This window comes from Phaethon lepturus, unplaced genomic scaffold (assembly GCF_000687285.1).
Source record: "Phaethon lepturus isolate BGI_N335 unplaced genomic scaffold, ASM68728v1 scaffold10784, whole genome shotgun sequence".
Lineage (NCBI taxonomy): Eukaryota > Metazoa > Chordata > Aves > Phaethontiformes > Phaethontidae > Phaethon > Phaethon lepturus.
The window spans coordinates 125,885-147,059 of NW_010534009.1; the positions used below are offsets into that span (position 1 = coordinate 125,885).

At 45.8% G+C, this 21,175-nt stretch overlaps 1 protein-coding gene across 2 annotated transcripts in view; it reads left to right on the forward strand.

Annotated features, from left to right (window-relative positions):
* The window catches only part of GLI2 (GLI family zinc finger 2), a 144,063-nt gene that overhangs the window by 105,903 nt on the left and 16,985 nt on the right, over positions 1–21,175 (forward strand). The window contains exons 4-9 of one of the 2 annotated variants that reach the window (XM_010285386.1): positions 118–309; positions 10,856–11,057; positions 13,380–13,593; positions 15,226–15,339; positions 15,500–15,513; positions 18,742–18,907. In XM_010285386.1, the coding sequence (XP_010283688.1) occupies positions 118–309; positions 10,856–11,057; positions 13,380–13,593; positions 15,226–15,339; positions 15,500–15,513; positions 18,742–18,907 (902 nt within the window). The remainder of the gene's footprint in view (positions 1–117; positions 310–10,855; positions 11,058–13,379; positions 13,594–15,225; positions 15,340–15,499; positions 15,514–18,741; positions 18,908–21,175) is intronic. The other variant, XM_010285387.1, reaches the window with a different exon arrangement.

Here is a 21,175-nt window from a genome sequence, read left to right on the forward strand (position 1 = left end):
GGCTGAGGCTGGCGGGGGGTGCGGGGGGAGACAGGGCCACCAACGTCAGCGCCGAGGTCTAACGTTGCAGTGGGAACCTTCTCCCCATGTTTTTCTCCTTGCCCACGGCTCCGGCAGTGGCTCATGAGCACCTGAAGGAGCGAGGTCTCTTCGGGCTGCCCCCACCACCACCAGGAGCCAATCCCGCCGACTACTACCACCAAATGACGCTAATGGCCGGCCACCCGAACCCCTACGGGGACCTTCTGATGCAGAGTGGGGGAGCAGCCAGCACGGCCCACCTCCATGATTACCTCAGCCCTGTCGACGGTGAGTAGCGAGTGGTCTGGGTCCTCCCCAGCATGACTGAAATTTTGGGACAGATGGATGGGGCTGTGCTCCAGGTGGAGGTTGTTGTATGTGGTCCCTCTGCCCTGCTGAAACCCACCAGAACTGCACTATAATTTTTGGCTGAAAAGGTTGCCTTGTTCCATATATATGTATAAAATATACATAATTTGAAATACATACATTGTGGTCTATGTGGGAGGATGGCATGACTTCTGCACGGGTAGGAGATGGGTTGGTCCAGCAGGCAGGGTGTTGCTGCCATCCTGCTGCCTTGGCCACGGGTGACCACACCATCCCTGGGGGGTGAGCTCCAGCTCCAGCTCCCCATCCCACCCTGTCTGCCCCTGGGTTTAGCCTGGTGGGTGTCTGGGGCAAAGGCTGACTGTTTCCATCCTAGCTGTGCTCAGGATGATGGACTCCTCATCTTGATTGAGACCTCTCAGGTCCCCAAGGAGAAAAAATATGTTAATGGGCAGCCACGGTGGAGAGGACATGTTAGTATTTTGCGGAAGAAATTTCAGGATTTTTTCCTGAGAAAATTACAGGAATGTGGTATTTATGCTAGTGTCAGGCATTATAAGCCCAGAAAGCTATGGCTACTGGCTAAAGGAAGAAGAAATAAGGTCACGTTAGGCGCTGCGGTGTTGAGTCACCGCTGCGACCTGATCACTGCCCTGATGAGATGGGTAAAATCCGTGTGGAAACGTACCCGAGGTCCAAGTGATTTTCAGAGCCGTTAGGAATTTCTTTCCTTTCACTTCATGCCATGTCTTGTAAGGCCTGGGTTTGCACATATATTACAGAGGGTGGTTTGGGTATTATTTCTGCTGCAAGAAAGAGAAATCTCAGCTCGACTTTCAGATACTGGTTTCTGTTTCCTGGGCTGCCTTCAGATTTTCCTGTGGACCATTATGATTTTTGGAGTGGAGATCTGCATCATTTCATTACGGCTTCAAAGTTTCTGTTGTTGAGCTTTTAAGATGAAAGACTTTGCGGTCTTGCTGCTTCATAAAGTGACTGGTTTAGAATGATAAAAGCTGCTCTGGCTGTTCAGTGATAGGGGCTTATAGATATTTCTAACAAAAAAACAATTTCTCATCTGCAGCTGCTGCGGAAGTTTTACCTGAATAGTCATTTTCTGCTGCCAATTCGTAGATTGATTGGGAACCTGGTTCCTAGTCTGAAAAGGAGAGCACGTGTTCTTGGTACCATCCTGTCTCTAGCACCCAAAATATATTCTGAGCTTCTCTGCTACAAAGCAAGTGGTCAGTAAGACTGCTCTGTCTTCCCTCCAAAGAGTTAATGTCTGTGGTTATAGCAGATGGGTGTAAACCAGCCCTGCCAATTCTCCTCGGGCTCATGAACAAGACTCCTTCCTCCTTGCCTCCTTATTAGTCCATCTCTGACCAGCGGTGCCTCACTGAAGTGCCAGATAAACAGCCAGTAAGGGAAGCAAACACAACTGTTTTCAGCTAGCATAGGCTGACCGTTGGCGCACCAAGACACCCACCCTCTGGTTTGCTGAAGATCAGTCTTTATCTGAGGTCATCTGAGATACTCCCCTTGGCAGAAGACTCTCTTCCTGCTTGCCTTCTGAAAACGGCTCTAGAGTAAATCACGTATCAAAGGTCTCGGTTTTGTGAAGTCAAGCTCATAATCATCGCTCACTGGAAAGCCAGGGCTCTCCAAGCACTTATTTTGATCTTTCGCTAAAACTTTGTTGATGAGTAACTAGAAAGCCCTTTCTGGGCCTTCACATGCTCTAAGTGAGATGAAAACTTCCAAACATCATGAAGATATTACAGGAGACACTGGAAGGCTACTTTTTAAAAATGTGAAAAGGAGCAGCAGCCAGTCTCTTGTCCATGTGTTTGGGTTTATCCATCAGCCAGAGAGGAGAGAGAATTGTGCATTATCAACGCAGAGGCTAAAATGGATGGCTCTGAAACACTGGCTGAGGAACCAGCCTCCCTCTCTTTTTAGAAAGTTATTTCAAAAATTTAAATCAGCGGGGACTAAGTAAATAGTTGAACAGATAATTTAATAAAGCATCCTCTTATGGTGCTTTTCTGAGACAAGAATATCAGTAACATGCATAAAACCCCAATGAGTCACTACCTCACAGCATCTTTCATTGAGAGCCCTTTTCTTCCCAGAGAGTCCCAGAACACGAGAACTTTACAAGAATTAGTTTGCTGAAAATTCAGGTAGCTCCTGTCAAGCCACACGCAGCACCATCACACATCTGTGATAACACTGGCACCTGCAAAAGAAAAAGAAGCAGATAAACATGTATTAAAACTAACCTATTCAGTGTCACGTCACCTCCAAACATCTGCAGGTCCATAGGAGCCCTAGACACTGAGTGTGGTAGTTCTTCCACAGCCACGTACCTGGGCCCTCCTGGTTGCTGTAATTGCATTTCGAGGAGAATTTCTCAATGCCTCCATGTTTGTCAGTGGTTTTTTGTCCCGTTAGGTGACTAGCAAGGGTCTATGGCATCAGTGTTGGCTGGAGCTTGTTGGTACTGATCACGTGTCAGGTCTGTTGAGTGTTTCAATGGTGACTGAGCTAGGGTGCCCCAGAGCTGCACCTCTTTAGCAGGGTTTCCACTGTGCAGCTAGAAGTAGCTAAATCACAAAAGTAGACCAAATTTAGGTTTTATGCACCAGACTGCTGGAGTCTTCAAGCCTGTGCCAGTGGAGACTAAATAACCCTTCAGTTAGATGTCCTTTTTCATGCTGTCACTCAAACAGGGACTCTAAATCCAAGAGTGGAGTTTGAATCCAGCCTTAAATCAATTTTCTGGAAAGCTTACACTTTCAAATCAGAAGTTAACTGCTTTCCAATGTCACAACACTGCTGATGGGACAGTCAATGAGTATGTTTTATGAACACATGCATAGATGAACATGGAGGTGACTACAACTTTCTGAGCATATTTAGTGCATCTGACACTTTTTTTCTTCCTAAGCACAAGGGCTCCTGTGATTGCCCTCAGCCCTTCAGGAGGTGCCATTTGTTCTCAAGAGGAGCATATCCAGATTGACTTGATGTTTGTACTGTTATAGCCCTGTACATCAGAAGACCTCAAAGTACTGTACAAAGCAAAGCTATTTCATCACTGGAGACACCAAAGAGAAAGGAGATCAAATGATCAGTGAGCAGAGCAGTGGCAGCTCTGGGAACAAGATGCAGATCTTCAGAATACGGACTCTGATGGCCAGGGTGGGAAGCAGAGATTGTCTTTAAATCCATCGCTTCTATTTGCATAGTGTCAAAAGTGTGAATGGGTTGTCCATACTGAGTCAGGGAATGGGGGAAAAAGGTCTTGAGTTCAACTTAGGTCCAAGCGGCACTGCATAGAGGTAGTCACTCAGGTCAGGAGGCCTGCATAGATGAGTTTGCGCAACCTTATAGTTACCAACAGCAGGGATGACCCTGAAGTGCTGTCATGGCGTTTTATCCAGTTGTGGAGAAAGAGGGGGGATCCCTGCCCTCTTTCATGCTGCCTGGTGCATGGCAGTCATGAATGTCTTGATCATGACCAGCAGTTTGACTGGGAAAAGGCTTTGTTCAGCCCAGGAGAGCCAACCAGCCAGTGGCTGGCGCAGCTGCCTGGGATGTGGGCAAATCATCAAGCAGGACTTTATTCCCCCAAGTCAAACAGTGATTCAGCTTCACTGGCCATTTTCAGTCAGTGCTGTTGGAGCCTTTCTACTTGAAGTAAATGATTTAATAGCCATCAGGGTAAGGAACAGGGCTGGCAGTGCAGCCCTGCGGTTACTGCAGTCAGCAGGCGTGTGTCTGAGAGGTGAGCTCAGGACTCTCCTTCAGCAGGTTTATACGAAGCGACTGCTCCGTCAGGATGGATGGAGAGAGCCCAGCCTCACGGTGTCCTAGGAAAGAAGTGCCTCTCCTGGGGCTTGAGGGACCCGCGGCTCGGGGTTTGCAGTCTGGATATGCTGGATCGTAGATGACTTCCCAAACAAGCCGGCTGTTGGCTACTCTGGGCAGACGGCGCGCCCTGTAGTCGCTTCCTTAAAAACTCTGAAAGATTTTTTTTTATTATTTTCTTTGTCCCAGCACAGAATGGAAACTTGCTGAAATCTCAGAAAAGGTTCAGAGAATGTGAAAAGGTTTCCCACCCATTTCTAGCCAGCAATGCTGTTTTCCTCCCCAGAAAAATATGTGCAGAAGAGAGAAAAAGTCCCAGAGCATCCCATAAGCACTCTGTCTGGAATCCCGCTGCACTCTGGTTTCTAAAGAATTCAATTTACATATGCAAGTTGGGTCGTCTAAACAGTTACCTTGTGGATTGGGAGTAGAAGAATGTAGCCTTGTCTTTCAGCGAGGATTTGAGGGAAGCATTAGTATTCCTTGAACTGCAAAGTTGATCGGGCCCTGGGGAGGGAAGAAAGAAGGGTCCCGGGACAACGTCTGGTGCCAGAACAAATGTCCAGCATCTGCTGCAGTCTAAGGCAGACATGTGCTGCTGCTGCAGAAGGGGAGAGGGGAATGAAGAACTGGTTATGCAAAGAGTGTTTGTAGTTTATTGCTGCTACTTATTGATTAAGGGTTCATCCTGCGTTTTCATGCCGCCCTTGGATTTAATCTGGCGACGGGAGGAGGGGGATATTTCTGTACGCTTTGGGTGGAGTTCTCTTGGTGAGCAGCCAGGAAGAGGGACCACTTTGGTAACGCTGTATTTTTCCAGGGGCTTGGACAGGGGATGCAGGGTAAGGTGGCTCTAGCTGTGTGTCAGTGCAGTGGGGGGTGAGCCAGCTGCAGCCCACGTGCCTCACGGGCTCGGCCGTTTGGAAACAGATTCCCCCGATGTCCTTCTGCAGTCAAAATCATGGCAATGTGTTTGTCCGTAAAGAGATGCCTGAGATTTCCTTGCCCCGAAGGAACTCCCACTGAGTGCCTGGCGTTTCCTTTCAGGATGGCTTTGCTGCCACTCTTCTAATGCAATATGGAAGTCTGAAATCTCCCTCCAGGAAAACCGTCTCTTCTAAAGTCCCTCTGATGGACCACAGCCATGGCAAGTGGTTGGAAGCAGGAACCTCTGCTCCTGCCTCCCACATGAACCCTGCGGGGTCTGATCCTGATCTGGCACAACAGCACTGGGAGCAGCCACAGGAGTCAGACCACAAACTGACACATGTTTAAAAATAAGAGACCGGCCTGTTGTGGATAAATCTAAATTGGGGAAGAAAAACCCAGTTTCTGAGCAACCCATGGATGTAATAATTTGTAGACCCTGTAGGAAACTGCCAAGGAAACTTTTACCTTTTTACCAAGAAATTTGGACTTTCCTCCCAGCTCTAGGCTGGCTGCATGACTGGGCTGGGACATTTGGCAGGTGTGGCCAGTGTCACTTAAAAATTCAGTCTTGAGTTCTTGCTAGTTTAGAAATGGGGTATTTAAACCCCTCCAGGAGGGAAATGGCTTTCACGTTATGAGCTGTGGCATTTATATTTACACTGCAAAGATAATGTGGCTGTAAAGTCAAGCTTTTTCTACTGAAAAGTTATTCCAGGCAGTTGTAAAATATTTTAAAAAATAGGTTGGTTATTTTTATTCTCCTGTGTGTAGAGCTGAGCCTATGACAGCCAGTGTATCTGGGTCTGTACATGAAATGGTATGGAAGGGCCAGTGTGCTCCAGTTAAAACACTATAAAATGTATCTGGAATTGACTTTCTCTAATAAGAGGCAGCAAGGGACAAAGGCCGATGGGAAATTTTTTATTGACCTTCATGGACTGCCACCCACTATCACCAATATGCAGAGCTTTGGGCTCAGCCTGCACCCTTCTGTTCACCACTTCACATCTTCATTTTAATCTCCTCCAAGCTCTGAGATTGTAGGAAGACAGGGACAGTTTTTTGGCTTAAAATTTCCTGTGTTTTATTTCAGGCCAAAGGATATTTTTATTGGTGCTTGAAATATAAAAAAGTTTTAAATTCTAAGCAGGTATCTTTAGCTTTTGCAAAAACAAAACCGAAAACAAATCGAGTTTCCTCCATTCAGGACAGATTCTTTTAATATACACTGAATAGATAAAAAACAAGCTGTTGTTAGTATGTCCAGAAAATGAGCACATAAACATAGCATGTTCACAGAATCACAGAAATCACAGAAACACTAGGTTGGAAAGGACCTTCAAGATCATCAAGTCCAACCATTAATCCAGCGCCACCATGTCCCCTAGACCATGTCCTGAAGCGCCATATCCACACGTTTCTTGAACACTTCCAGAGATGGCGACTCCACCACCTCCCTGGGCAGCCTGTTCCAATGCCTGACCACCCTCTCGGTGAAGAAATTTTTCCTAATATCCAATCTAAACCTCCCCTGGCGCAACTTGAAGCCATAAAGCCATGTTGTCCAAACAGGAAAGAATTAGTTTGAAAGTAAAGATGAGATAGCTCAAACAAGGGTGTCTCTAGGTCAGCTTTTTAAATTCATATTTACTCCATGTTCCAAAGTCCATGGCAGTCAATGGAAAGCAACTGCTGGCTTTCATAGGTGTTATTCAAGATGAGAGGTAGAAGTAGCAGAGCAAATTGGTACGGGAAGATTCACCACCGAAGAACACCCAACCTGGGCATGCTGTAAATGTCCTTGTCTGGAAATATTATTGAACACCAGAGGAGGCAATGATACAGAGTACCTCATGGAGTTGTCTTTTTTTTGTTGTTTTGCTTGTGGGCTTTAGCCCATCGCTTCTTTCTAGATCTGGGTAAGAAAGAGTTTTCTCATCTCTCAAAAGTATTCAAGGGAAAGAAACTGAAGGTGAAAAAGGTCTCCATCTGAGATAGAGAGGCACAGAGAAATTAATTTTAAAAATTGAAACTCTGACAGATTAGTAGAATTAATTTTAAAATAATTTCCTGATTTTATTTCAATTTATGACTTCTTCAAATTCCTTTTAACCTATGATAACTTTATGTTTCTCATCAAAACATCTTTTAGAACAACAACATAAAAAAACCAGATTTTTTTTCTTTCAAGAGTTCTGAAGGGGTACTCTGACAGTTTGGAAATTCTTCCCCTTACATATTTTCCAAACATCAAAAGTCTTAAAACTAACCCTGTTCATTTTGATAAGTCAGCATTTTTGAAGGGGAGATGAGAGGGGGAATACTGGTGATAAATCCTCCTGAGCCTCTCTGTCTCTGTGTCTAAAAAATGGATCCCGCCTTCATTTACTTCTCTGGGCACGGTCACTGCTGAAGAAGTTTTATGTGGTTTTTCTCTTGAAACACCACCAGACCTCAGGCAACAGAGGATTTTGCTTACTTATCCAAGGGGCTGTCAGTCAGCCTGTATTGCTGACACACCTTGCCTTTGTGTACAGCTATACTAACGCTAATCTTTGCTGCTGCCTGGTATCATTTAACATTCGCGCGCAGTGTCCTCGGATCAGGGGATTAGGTCAGGCCAATTTTATTATTAAGAATGATCCTGGTGCTGTTAATCTGCTTTTGACTAATAATTTTGAAAAGATTCTCTCTTCCTAAATGCACTAGTGATTGCTTCTTCGTGTGGTTAAACTCCTTTTCCGTTTCCCAGCTACTTTCCTTCCTGGGCACCTTGGGCAGCCTGTCATTGAGAAGAGAGGAACTGTTCATCCATAGCAAGATTTTAGGTCACAGCTTTCCCTGGAAGCCCACAAGACCTAAGGGGCTTTTGTGTAAAGCATCAGCCCAACCTATTGGATCTGCTATCGAACATTTCAGATAGCCCACAGTACTTGCAAGATCTAAATTAGAGCAGACAGTAACGCAACGCATATTACTGCTTTTGGGCTGGAGAAGTCCCAGGCCAGATTGCAAATCTGACAGCTTCCATCAGAGTTTTACACAGGGAAAAAATTATGTACCTATGTGCAGCAGGGAGGGGTGCCCACGTTGGATGCACTGCAAAAACCCAGGTTTCTGTTGGACATCAGGACTTCTTCCCTCTGCAAATTAATGGCAACCAATGGCTGAACCAGCACCATGGACATAAATCATGGGAAGGAACAGTAAGAAATGAGTACAAGGCTTTTCTTTCTATTTAGTAATTTATCAAGGGAAGTGGCACATTAATAAACAGATCTCCCTTGAGGTGTGGGAGTAACAGAGATAAATATGACTGTCAAATCTGGCCTGCTTCCTTCTGTTAGAGAAGGAGGAGACTGTGGGAATGCAAATGCAGAAAACAATATCTATATCTGGAAAGATGCATATTATTTGTAGGACAGAAACACTGACAACTCAGCTGAGATGGAGCCCCATCGTACTAGGTGCAATACATACAGAATAAAACATAAACCCTATCTAAAGGAGCTCATCTAAATAGGCGACACTGGGATAATTATGATCTAGATCAACACAACCCCCATGTTGCTCAGTCCAGGGCTCTGGCAGGGTCCAAATTTCATGAATCAGGTGTGAAGTTTGGGAATATTCCACTCCAGCTTTTAGGCAGGGCCAGCCTTTGCTGAGGGGAGTTTCTTTGCTCGTTTTGGTTTTGCATCTATAGTGCCTCTACCAACCAGTTGCTCCTCTTCCAGCTCCCAAGGGAAGTGCCACTCAGCACGGCAGAGCAGGGCTGGAAATTGCCAGCCACAAGAGTTAGGAAAGTTTGAGTCTAGTCCTTCCAAATCATGAGACAGCTTTAACACTCAGGAGGTGATTTTTACAGACCTGTGTGTTCTTTCTGTTTGCTACCTGATCCTTAAGTTATGTTTTCAAGCTTCTCCCTGCCCTGTCAGGATGCAAAATGTGGTTATACAAAATACTATAAGAAGAACGTGTTCAGCAGATGTGTAACAACCTGATTTTTAGGAGAAATTCCCAATATTGTCAGTATTGCACCTAGCAACTCTTGAAGCTTCTTAGGTATAGGGCAAAAGTCACAAGAGTGTTTGTTTCAAGTACCAGCTTAGCCTTGGACTTTCAGTGGGACTTTGGGCAAGTAATTTATTTTGTGCAACGAGGAACATTATGGGTAATAAGGGGACGGTGGTACTAAAACCCATCGATTACGCAGCTCCCACGCATGGTAATGACAGACCCACTTAGGTACACGGGTGAGTCATGTGGAGACTGGGAGACTGCAACCCAGCCACTGGTCTCAGGGAAATGTTGACACAAACGTCTGCGAGCCAACACAAATCAAGGAACTATTTGGTCACACTGGCAGGATATATTTTACCTCCTTGTACATCCCATTCACCCTCTCACATACCAGCACTGTCGTCAGGCTGGAAAGTTTATGCTCTTGCAAAGTGCTGGGCTTGTACTTGGTGATATGCAACCAAAATCCATTCCCCCAACCACCTAGAGGAAAACAGCTCATATTGCCTGTCTGGGCAAGATACTGTTTTATTCACAGTGTTTAACAGTATATACCCACAGCAAGCTTTCTGGGGAGACCGCCGCTGGAAAAGCCGGATAGTAATACTGTGCTGTGCTCCTCGAGGGAAGGAGCTGGAGGAGCTGAGCCCTCCTGCCCCCCTGGCTGGTTGATGGGGATTACCAGCTGGACCCTATGACTGAGTCGCATGTTTTACCCTTAGAAATCTCTTTGTTTTTTTTAAATAGGAAACTTAAATGCTGCTCACATTGATTTGGAGGGATAAGATGTTCCAGGCAGGGCTAGGGTTCGGGCAGGTTTTGTATCTGGTACCCTGGTATGGGGGAACATTGTGGTATCGCCCATCCCCATCTCCTGTCCATGCCACACCGGAGATTTGCAGGTGGGTCAGGCCCAGGCAGAGTTTCCTCTGGATGAAGTCAGTCGTTCCAGTTAGCAATGCCAAAACACTGGGGGAGGCCAAATTCATACAGTAGTAACTCGCCATGTATTGCAGATCCACAAACGGGACTGGCAGGGTTGGAAATGACTTCATGCCCGAATGATTGACAATTGCTAATAGGGTCCAGGCACTGGCAGGTCTCCTCGGAGGGGGAGAGCTTGAACTTCGTGCCTGAGCTGCCAAATTGGTTTTCTTAAAACTCTTAATTTACTTTCGGGGCTCCTGGAGCCTCGCCTCCGTCGTTAATTGGATGGTCCGCATTGTGCTCGCTCTCGTTTGGTTTCCGCTCCCTCCGCACACAAGCGCACGCACCATTTCCGAGGGTCGCCCCGGCTCTGACGCGCTGCTCTTCTGGCTCGCTGCTCCTGCCACCGAGTCAGCGGGGACGGCTGCACTCACGGAAAGCTTGTGGGGCCTTTTCCCTTTTAATTTTAAGTTAATTTAGTGCCGATGAAAGGGGGTGGTGGACAAGCTTCTGTTTATCCCCGGAGGAGGGCAAAGCAAGCGAGCGTTCGCGATGCTGCCTGACCCCTGTCACTCTGTGCCCAGCAGAGACGAAACCTCCCGTCAAAGTGCAGCGGGTCCCTGCACTGCTCTCAGCTCCTGAACATCCCACAGCAGTCACAAGCGCAGCAGGTCTCAGTACCTCCTGCCCCCCCGCGGGAAGGGAGCAGCCCCCTGGTTTTGTCTGACAAAGTCTCTCTTTCCTACAGTGTCTCGGTTTTCAAGCCCACGGGTGACTCCAAGATTAAGCCGAAAAAGAGCCCTGTCTATCTCCCCGCTGTCTGATGCCAGCATTGATCTCCAGACGATGATCAGGACCTCCCCAAACTCTCTCGTGGCGTATATCAACAACTCCAGAAGCAGTTCAGCGGCGAGTGGCTCCTACGGCCATTTATCTGCTGGGACAATCAGGTAAAGCTCTGGGACCGGCTTCATTCAGCTGCATAACCATCCCTGGAAAAGGAGGGCTGATCCTCCAGCAAGGGAGACCTTCCTTTCCTTTCAGCCTCTGCTTTTGTGCATTGGGGCTGTGTAGTGTATTAAATCAAAGACCCCCATCTGGTTTTGCATGCGGAAGGGTACTTCATGGCATATGGGGGGAGAGGTGGATTGGGATTATTGGTTACCAGATTTCCAGTAATTACAGTATGATCATGCCTCCCTGCTAGCAGAAATGGAGAATAAATTCACCTAAAATATGCTTATTGAGAGCCGTTGGAATGATTAAGAAACCCTCTGATTTAAGAGATTGCCCCAAAGTAGTCTCCAAATTATTGGTCCACATCCTTAAAAAGAATGTTGCCTGGGCAGATTTAAGAGCCTAATTCTAAAAATATATTTAAAACAAATCTAAGCCCTTGAGTAAAGTTTTGCTCAAACCTTAATTAAAAAGCACTTACACTAGGCAGCTCACTGTTGTCGATTCCTGCCATGATTGCTTCACACAAGTTTCACAATGTTATTATTCTTTTTATTACTTAACTGTTAAAAATGTTAGTTCTAATTAACATTGATGTTGCAAAGCAAGGTTTTATAAAGAACACGCACTCCTAAAATTGTAGGGGAAAACAGAGACATTGGCATTAGTAACAGTAACATTAATTTTATCAGTTACTTTATCTGGCAGCATCATTTAGAAGTTGGCTATAGAATCAAACATAATGCTAACTTAAACAAATAGCAACTTCTTGTCTGGTAATCATATTTCTCTAGTCTTGTCACCTGTTGTCTTTAACTGGGCATACGTGTAGCATCTCATCTTATACTCAGATTTTAAGCTTTTCAAGGTAGCATCTGGTATTTTCAATAAATCAGCAGAGTCTGACCCAATGGTCAGTTTTGGCCTCTGGGGGAGTAATCAAGTAATAATACTGAATTTGAAACTCTTCCAAGTGTTCTAAAGGTGTATCTTGAATGTCAGGAATTGTATAATGGGTTACATATATAACAGGATAACTGTCAGCAATTTGGGGAGAAAAGACTTTTTTGTTAATATTTTAACAATGTCTTAGTGGCAGGAATGAAATCCTTTCTCACCTGCCCAGACCCAGATCCTAGTAGCACTTCAGAAAGTCATTTTCGGACTTTGCTGTAACATTAACAAAGCTGTGCAGTAGCCTGCTATCACACCTCATTTGCTACGGCACGTATTTAACTCCCTGAGCTCTTTTACACTGTAGTGATTTTTGCCCTTTATTCTTTTGGTCAAGTTGTCATTAACTGGTTTGGAACAGAAATACTAATGGTAAGGTCACCGGCAATAAGTATTTTCTCTAAAAGCAAAATTGGAAATGAAGCATGTTGCTAATTATGGCCCTGTTCTCTGAGCACTCACACTGTGGGCAGTTTTGGTGATGCGAGGGAAAATACCATGAAGGTAAAGGTTCAGAGCAGACACCTCTTAAAGGTGGCAAATAATGGATTTTTGGGTTGAGTCTATGGTTTGTGCATCACCTACCTAGAGTACAGGAAGCAGAGCATCTCCCTTGCTTCTCCATCTTTGCCAAAGGGACTCACCCCTGGGAGTAAACCTCTTGTTTCCAGAAGCAACATTTTTAATGTTGTCGACTGCTGCATCCTGGCTTGGACCTGTTGCCCCCAGTTAGTGCCCAAGCAGCCAGGAGCTGCTGGTGCTTCTGGTCACTGCTGACCTAGATTGGAGCTGAACCAGTGACCTACGGATGAAGGGTGACATACTTCAGCAGTCCCCTGAGCCAGCACTCCCCTCACCTGAATGCAGAGTAAACTGCATAGTTTTGGACTATGTTAAATGGATAGTTATTCATCCTCACTGTGATCTGTGCCAGGTGAGCCAAGTGATGCTGGTTTTTTATATCAAGGATAGCAAAGTTGTGAGTCTGCACAATAGGTCTGCCTGGGAAAATCCGGGAGCCTCGGGGACTGCAAAGCCAGATGTGTCCAAGTCCCATCCTCTTCTGCACTCCTTGCCAAGGGCTTTGACTGTTTTTAAACATAGGAAGCAAAGAAATTACAGTCAGTCTGACGTGTGGGTCGAAATGATTCACAAGTTTGCTGAGGCACACACAAGACAAATCCTGTCTTTGCAGTAAAGCAGGCTGTCAGCCTTATCGTGGCATTGAAGGCATCTAGCTGGGGCATTGCAGCCTGACTTCTGGAGTCTCCAGGAAGCCAAACTTGAATCAGTTGCTAGCCAATGTGATAAATACTGTTTAAAATAACTCCTCATCATTTTTCCTCCTCCTATTGCTGCAGCCCAGCGTTCAGCTTCCCCCACCCCATTAACCCCGTGACATACCAGCAGATCCTGACCCAGCAGAGAGGCCTGAGCTCAGCCTTCGGACACACTCCTCCCCTGATCCAGCCGTCCCCAACTTTCCCCCCGCGGCAGCACATGGCAGTCATCTCCGTCAACCCACCGCCAGCACAGATCAACAGCAACAGCAACTGCATCTCTGACTCCAGCCAGGTAGGGACAGCCATCCTGGCTCTCTCCATGCATGGCACATGGGGAAATGGAGGCATGTTCTCCATGGGGTGAGTGCTACCCTTCATGGTGGCTCTGGGAGTTTTACCCACTCTCTTTTTACTCATGCTCTCCCTTTACGTTGCTTTTTCTTCCTCCTGGAAAAGCATTTCTGGACTAGTCACAGCCAAATTTTGTGCCCACCTCCCTTCCTTGCACACACACATACCTACCTGTACAGGAACCAAAGGTCTTGAACCACCAAAGTGTTGAACATGATATACAGGGTCATCTGAGGCTACAAATCTCTTTGAACACATATTATGTGCTATTAAAATTGAGGGAAGTTAACACATGCTGCAGCGTTTTGCCAGATGAGTACCCAAGCACTGTGAACCAAGCTTGGTTCCTTCACCAATCCCTCCTTTCCTTTTTCTACTGATGTGAACCATGCCAATGTTCCTAAAATACCTTATTCCCTTCTTCTTTAACAAATAAGTGCATCCTACCTAGGACCTCTAGCCATTTTACTTATTGTTCCTTCTTTTTCAGTAGCTTTCTCTCTGGGGTATCCCTGCTGTTGTTTTTTACTGTTAAGGTTTGCAAAACTAGGGGCCAGATTTTGGAAACTAGGAATGCTATGATGCGTATGAAATCCCACACCTCAAATCCATCCTTGCAAATGCCTGTGAGTTCATACAGGCACATGCATGTGTGCACAAGTCCTCCACATGCACAGGTTTAGTGACTATGTCTAGCACATTTTTAATCATTTTTCCTTCCCATTTTCATTCCTTGGAAGTTTAAATTGCAGTTGCTTTTCTCCCCAAAGACTTATTTCACCTCATTTCACACCCATTTCAATTTGTTGTTTCAGTTGTATCATACTGAACTTTTCAGACTGGTTTATTGTTTTAGGGTTTCTCATGGCTGCTGCGCTGCAAACTCTGCTTGTTATTGAAGGTTATTTGATTGATTGGTTTTGTTTTCTTCTCACAAACTGGCTACCAAAATAATGTGGCTGGCAGGAGTTATGCCTCTGTTTAATAACTTGCAGGACCAATTTTGAGCAATTAGCAAGAGTGTATTTAAAATGTTAATGTTCCAATTCTATGCACATACAATGGGATGTTTTTTCTCCTGAAGTTGTTCTCATTTTTTAAGAGCTTAGCAAAATATACACATAGTCTTTCATGCACCCAGCACGCTGGAGCCCTCGCATGTAACCAGAGCCCCCCACTCCCCCCAGGAATTCATTTTCTCAACAAATCATTTCATCGCATTGAGAAATAAATTCATGGCTTAGGCAGAGGTTGCATAAGGTTTTTGATGGCTTTGACAGGGACTGGATCGCTCTGAAATGGAGCAGCAGCAGCAAGGTCAAGCTCACTGGTGAGCCTGCAGAAGCTGATACTGTCCTTGACTTCCCTCTCTTCCATCTCTGCCTTGCACAAACCCACACGGGGTAGTTTTCATGTGAAACCCAGGCCAGCAGGCCAATACCCTGTTGTCCCCAGCCACTCCTGAAGTTCAACCTTGACTGATTTTTCAGTGAACTTTTAATGAAGAGGTGGGCTGCAGTCAGTGTCTCGTCCCAAACCCTGGTGCCATATCTTGCCTGGTTTTCTTTCCTAGAGCAAGCAGAACAGCGAGTCGGCCGTGAGCAGCACAGTCAATCCAGTAATTAACAAGCGCAGCAAAGTCAAGACTGAAGTTGAGGGCTTGCCCCCAGCGTCCCCAACCACACAGGTAACCTTGGTGTGAGACGTGTTGTGGGGCTGAGGCAGCAAGCTCCTGGGTCTGGTTGTCCTTGGGAACGATACTCCTGGCACTTCTTGCTGCAGCAGGGAGCGAGGCATCAAAGTCTGCCAGGCAGGCAGGTGTCTCTTGCAGCAGGAAGCCCAGCAAGGTACAGGGCGAGCTGCAGTGACTGAGTGAAGCATTTGATGGGTGCCTGGGACTCAGCTTGTTGTTGCTGTGCTTGGATAGAAAAGGAGAGAGAGAATATTACGAGTGTAATAACTTTAAAAATAAAGTCTGATTTTTCTGGGCTGCAAAGCAAGTAGCATTGGTGTCTCGGAGCAAACATAGATTACGAGGGAATCTTGCATGTAGGTAGAAAGCTTGCAAAAAAAGGACAACCTCTTGATTCAACGAGGAATTGCTCCTAGAAACATCCTTTACACCGATGACACAACATTTGACACCAAGAAGGGCCCAAAGGCCTTTACTTTCTTTCCAGAGCTCTGTGATTGCAAACTGTTTAATGGCTGACAGTATCCATCTGACCATCCTTTATCACAACTGTAAACTATCAGGAGTGCTCTGGGCACTTCATTTTCATGAAATATTAGGCCGTGTTATTGTCAAGCGAATGGAAGAGTTGATGACAAATTTCTTCTTCTGCCCTGGTTCAGGAGCAGGTCTCAGCATGATGCATGGGGACAGCAACGTGTGCAGTCATCAGGGGGCTGGTAAAATTGATGAAGATAGCATATCAGGGAAAGATAAACATGCTGTAGTCAGCACGATTAGGGCAAAGAGGCATCTCTCTGGAGCTTTGAGTTTAGGAGAGCAGCTACACGCTGCTGCAAAAGCACATGCCCTGAAAAACAAATCTGGCCACCACCCGGGCTAATAGGGCCATGCATTTCTCTCTTGTGGCAAATGAAAAAGGATTTGAAAGCCGTCAGCTGCTTTCTCAAAGCATCTGTAGCAGAAGAGCTGTGGATCAGACAGCTGCTTGCTCGATGAGTGTCATCCTCCTTTCTCTGCTCCAATTTGAAGAGATGTGCACCCAACAGCAGGGAGTGCTTGGGTAGCATCAGCCCGGCTCACCCCTGCAGCCCTGCCCCAGAGTTTCATCCACTGAGCCTTATGAGCAATAAGCACTGAAAGAAGGGGGAGAATCATTAAAGTGGTGCAGGAAGTCTTGATTAGAATAGCAAGGCAAAATTAAGAGAAGGAAAATACATGCTGGTCATCTAATAGTTCCTAATGAGGAGATCTGTGAAGTAATACCCCAAGGGAAATGTAGGCTTCACGTCTTGCAGCATTTCAGTATTGACTGGGAAATTACTGGAAAGTACCTTGCAAGAGACAGCCCATTCTTGGCAAGGAGAACAGACTGTAAGACTGAACGTAATGGGTGTCTCCTCTTCAGTTGGTCTAAGCAACAGAAACTTGTTCAATTTGGGGATTCCTGTTCTGCAGGAGACTGTGCTGAAAAGTTGAGTTACAGTCAGTTAATTATTTTTCAGAGTGTGAAGTTCAGCCATCCCAAATAAAGCATGCATGTGTGTGTTTTGTTTTGGAAATGCTGTACTGGAAACGCCTCATGTGAGTTGTGGTTTGGGTGTTTAAAATCCTTGGCCAGACAGTATCTCTCACGATGGCTTGTGCTATAAAAAATGCAATCCAGACAAGATTTGTGGGACACAGTGGAGCACCAGGCATGAGGGACCTGTGCTCTTACAATACCACAATAGTTCCAGTACAGATTCAGATTAACGTTGAACTAGCCAGAAATGAAACAAGTCAATCCTCTTCAACAAATTAAAATGTTTTCAATTGCACTTTTCCAACAGAAAGTATAAAAATTTTGGCAAAACAAGATTTTTAGTAGAAAATTTCACTTTTCCAGAGACCACACTTTGCATGGAGAGAAGTGTTTCAACAAAAATAATGTTCACAGTTCAACCAAATAGGAATTGCAAGAAAAAGAAGCTGCTCTTTGAACTTTCTCAGACTATTGCTCTGGGCTCTGATATAGTTTGAATCTCCAGAAGTCCTTGTGTAAATTACTAGTTTCCTCTCCCAAGAGCCACCTTACAATTTTTATTTTTTTTTAAATTAAAAACTAATTAAAACAAATCACTTCCTCTTCATATCTAAACTTGTGAATTGAAAAGTCACAGCTGGCATGTATGTCATGAGCTAGTTAATAAAAATTGTTGAATTTTTGTACAGTACATCTCACTTTCCAAGCCATATAGTGCCATTAAGTCATTAATCATTGCAGCCCCTCAGTAGGCATTGGGAAGGTGTTGGTGGGGAAGGAGATGGCAGACCTGGAGAGACAGGTCCTTTTGGGCAGGTCACAGGCAGTTTGAGATGGGTCTGGATGTGTCTACACACTTATGGGGCCAGCTGGAGCATCAGATCATGAGGAACAGTGTGTGATGTGGTCAATCACCCCAGACGCTTCTGTCTAAAGCTGCCCTGGAGGCAGGGTGCTCTGTGCTGGGCAGTAAGAGTAACTGGGAGGAAAGGGAATGAAGGGGGTCAAAACCTGCAGGGTTTTGTATTGCTAAATTCCCAAGCCAATATTTGCCGCTGATTGTTGTGTCTGTAGTGTGAGTGTCTGACACATGCAGAGCCGACCTCTGAATTTTACTAATTATGTTGTACAGTACACTATTGTGTACGTGCTGATGCTTTAATCCTCATAGCAGCCATAACAAAAATCTTCTGTGCTTCATTTAGCACTGAGGAGCTGGCTAGACAGAGAAGTAAAGGAGAGAGCTCACAGCATGCCCAGCATTAAAGTAACTCATTTATGAGTCCAGAGCCCCTGGTTCTCTGCTCTGCAACCCACTCATCACAGGGTCTTGCTCAAGTTTCCCAAATTTCCCTATCTCAGAGGAGTGCTTTGAGGGCTCACCACTTTGTCACTGTGGACCACCCTGCAGGTGTAAATCTTTGGGTAAGGATTAGATATAATTTTCTCATCTGTTGAAAGAATACAAAAAAGAAAACGGGACCCCCCCTCCCCAACCCATGTCAGGTGAGAGTGGTAACCACTAGGCTCTGACTGCTCTATGGTTTCTTCATGCCCATATTTCCCCACTCCCCCCACATCAGTAGTTTTACTCCAGCAAAGAACACAACCAAGGTCAAAAGCCAGCTTTTTCCTTTCTCCAGCCTTTCCTGGGACTGCCCACGGCCTGGCTGGAGCCAGGCACCGCTCTGACCATGGCTTCGGGGTGTTTCGTGTCTTGTCATTAACTCTGATCCATTTCTACCAAAACTCTGTAACTCGTTATTTCACAGTCATCGAGTATGTTATGTTGCCACAATGAGCACGGTTTTGTGATCAGTTGATACCTGCCCTGTAATCTATGAGTGACGGAGGAATTCAGATGAAAGAAGTTCACCTTATACAATGCACCGTTGTGTGTTGCAGGAGCATCTGACAGACCTGAAAGAAGATCTAGATAAGGATGAATGTAAACAGGAGCCTGAGGTTATTTATGAGACGAACTGTCACTGGGAAGGGTGCACAAAGGAATATGACACTCAAGAGCAGCTCGTCCATGTGAGTAATGGTTGGGAGGAAACCCCAGCAATAAATTTGGGTTTCTGTGCACTTGTCCTCATTTTTTATCACTAGCTGCTGTACAGCCAGAGCTCACTCTGGGAGATACTGAAGGTGCAAATCAGAGATACGGTGTGTAAACACTGCCAAAGCAGGTCACTGCTCCCCGAGGAGTTTAGCTGCAAGAAGCCTCTCATAGATTATTTGATGTTGCTCTCTTCTCGGCTGCTGAGGCTGCAGTTTTGGTCTCCCTTGTGCACAACCCAATGACAGGAGGCTCTGTGCAAAGGACCTGATCAGAAAATAGGGCAAGGGGCTGAGCCCTTCCCTCGTTGCTGGTCGTATTCACTGAGCCTCCCCACACACCTACACCAGCTATGGGTCAGGGATCATCCATACTGTCTTCAGTCCTTGTCCAGGCTGTGAAAGCCTTTTAATGCTACTGTGACGTGACCTGTGGGGCCATATCACTTAGGGGCTGTTGACCTGCCTAGCTCATCCCTCCACTAAAATAGAGCACTTCCAGAGTTTGGAGGCATGCTCCAGTGTCTCCATCAGGGCCCAAAATATAGAAAGTGGGTTGATTTTTTAAAAATTGGGAAATAGGGCTTCCATAATCAGTGAGGTCCCCAAACCAGCCTCAAAACTCTGCTCTCTGAAGGATCACCAAACTAAGTCATTAATCAGATTTTCGGTTCCAATTAGTTCCAAGAACATTTTGTGTGCTTTCCTTCTCCTGGGAATCCACCATTTGGTTTCCTTTTGCTTCTGGGGTCAACAAATTCCTCAAACTCAGAGTGAGTGCCTGTAAAATCAGACGTGATCTGTGTCAGAGCCCCATCCTGCCCCCAGCCCAGCACCCTCCCAGTCCTCATTTTGGGTCTGTGGTGTGAGCCCCATTTGTTTGAAGCCATCCCAGAGCTTCTGGGAATTCAGCAGCCCCAGCAACCCTGCTGCTTGCAGAAAAATGTTGGATTCAGCAAATTTCACAACAGGACCCTCTATCTTCTCCTTTCCTTTCAGCCTTTTGCTGCTTGCCTCACTAGGGCTCCAAGCCTGCCAAAGGCCACCCGTGTGTACTACTCACGTGTAGTCCTCTTCCTGAAGGCTCATGTCTGCTCTTACCCTTTTTTATGTATCTTCATTTTAGTCATGTTTAGATGTCACCAAGTAGGCATCAGTCTCTGTTTCCCCAAGCTCTGCACACAAACATTATCTTAGCCCAGAGAGGCCACACTTTAAATGACAATTTTGGACATGTGCTCTTCTTCCATCTCAGGCTAGCACCTGCCCACCTTTTCCAGAAGTCACTGGTCAGTGCAACAAGTCCTTGAGTATGGACAGATTTGGAAATGGTTTTCATGGCCAAATGAGTGATAAGGTGCCCAATGGGTTGCACATTGCATGCCACAGGGTGTTGCTTTTCTCGGGTTAAACCACAACAGCCCTGTCAGATGGGCTGGGCTCACATTGGTCCAGCAGTATTTGTGCACTTCCCTCTCAGACATAAGAAAAACTCTTTAACTCTGTCCAAAGCAAAGTGCAGGGCAGATCCAGGCAGCTCAGCACAATTTATTTCCAGAGAAAACCCAAAGAAAAATATTTGGCAGAATGTCCAAGATTTTCCAAAATTTGGAAGGTTATAAAAACGGAGGCTTCTGTACTATGATTGCTAGCAACATGGGGTTGTGGATTTGGGATGCCCAAGATACACATGCAAATGAAATACAGATGTCGTGGGCCAACTTCTGAGGAGGTGGCATCACACCATGAATGGAAAAACTCTAGTTTGTGTGCAAAGAACCTCGGTGTGCAGGGTCCATTCCCCATACACAGGGAGCAATGTGCTTGTGGGAGAAGTGCATGTCAACAGGGAGCAGCAGGAGTGAGGTCATATTTTTGCAAGCACTTCTGCTGCTCCCAGCCTCAAAGGTCACACTCAATTTGAGAGAAGCCCAAGCAAAGTCTCTGGACAGGTGGGGATTTGATGGAGGCTACAGAGCCATAGTCGAAGTGTGGTGAGTTGTGCAACTGCTCCTCCACTGCGTGATGGGAAGCAGATGTTGCCCAGACAGTGGGTTAATAAGCCTGAAGCGGGGCTACAATTCCCTCCCACAAATGTGTCTTCTTCTGGCCGAAGCAGGACCAAACGGGCAAGCCTGTGCACTCCCCCACTCCTAGCACTGCCGTGTGTAGTCTTAGTTGCAAGTCAGACTCCCATGCAAACAGAGCCAGGAGATTTATCTTTCCAGTCTGGTCTGGATGTGG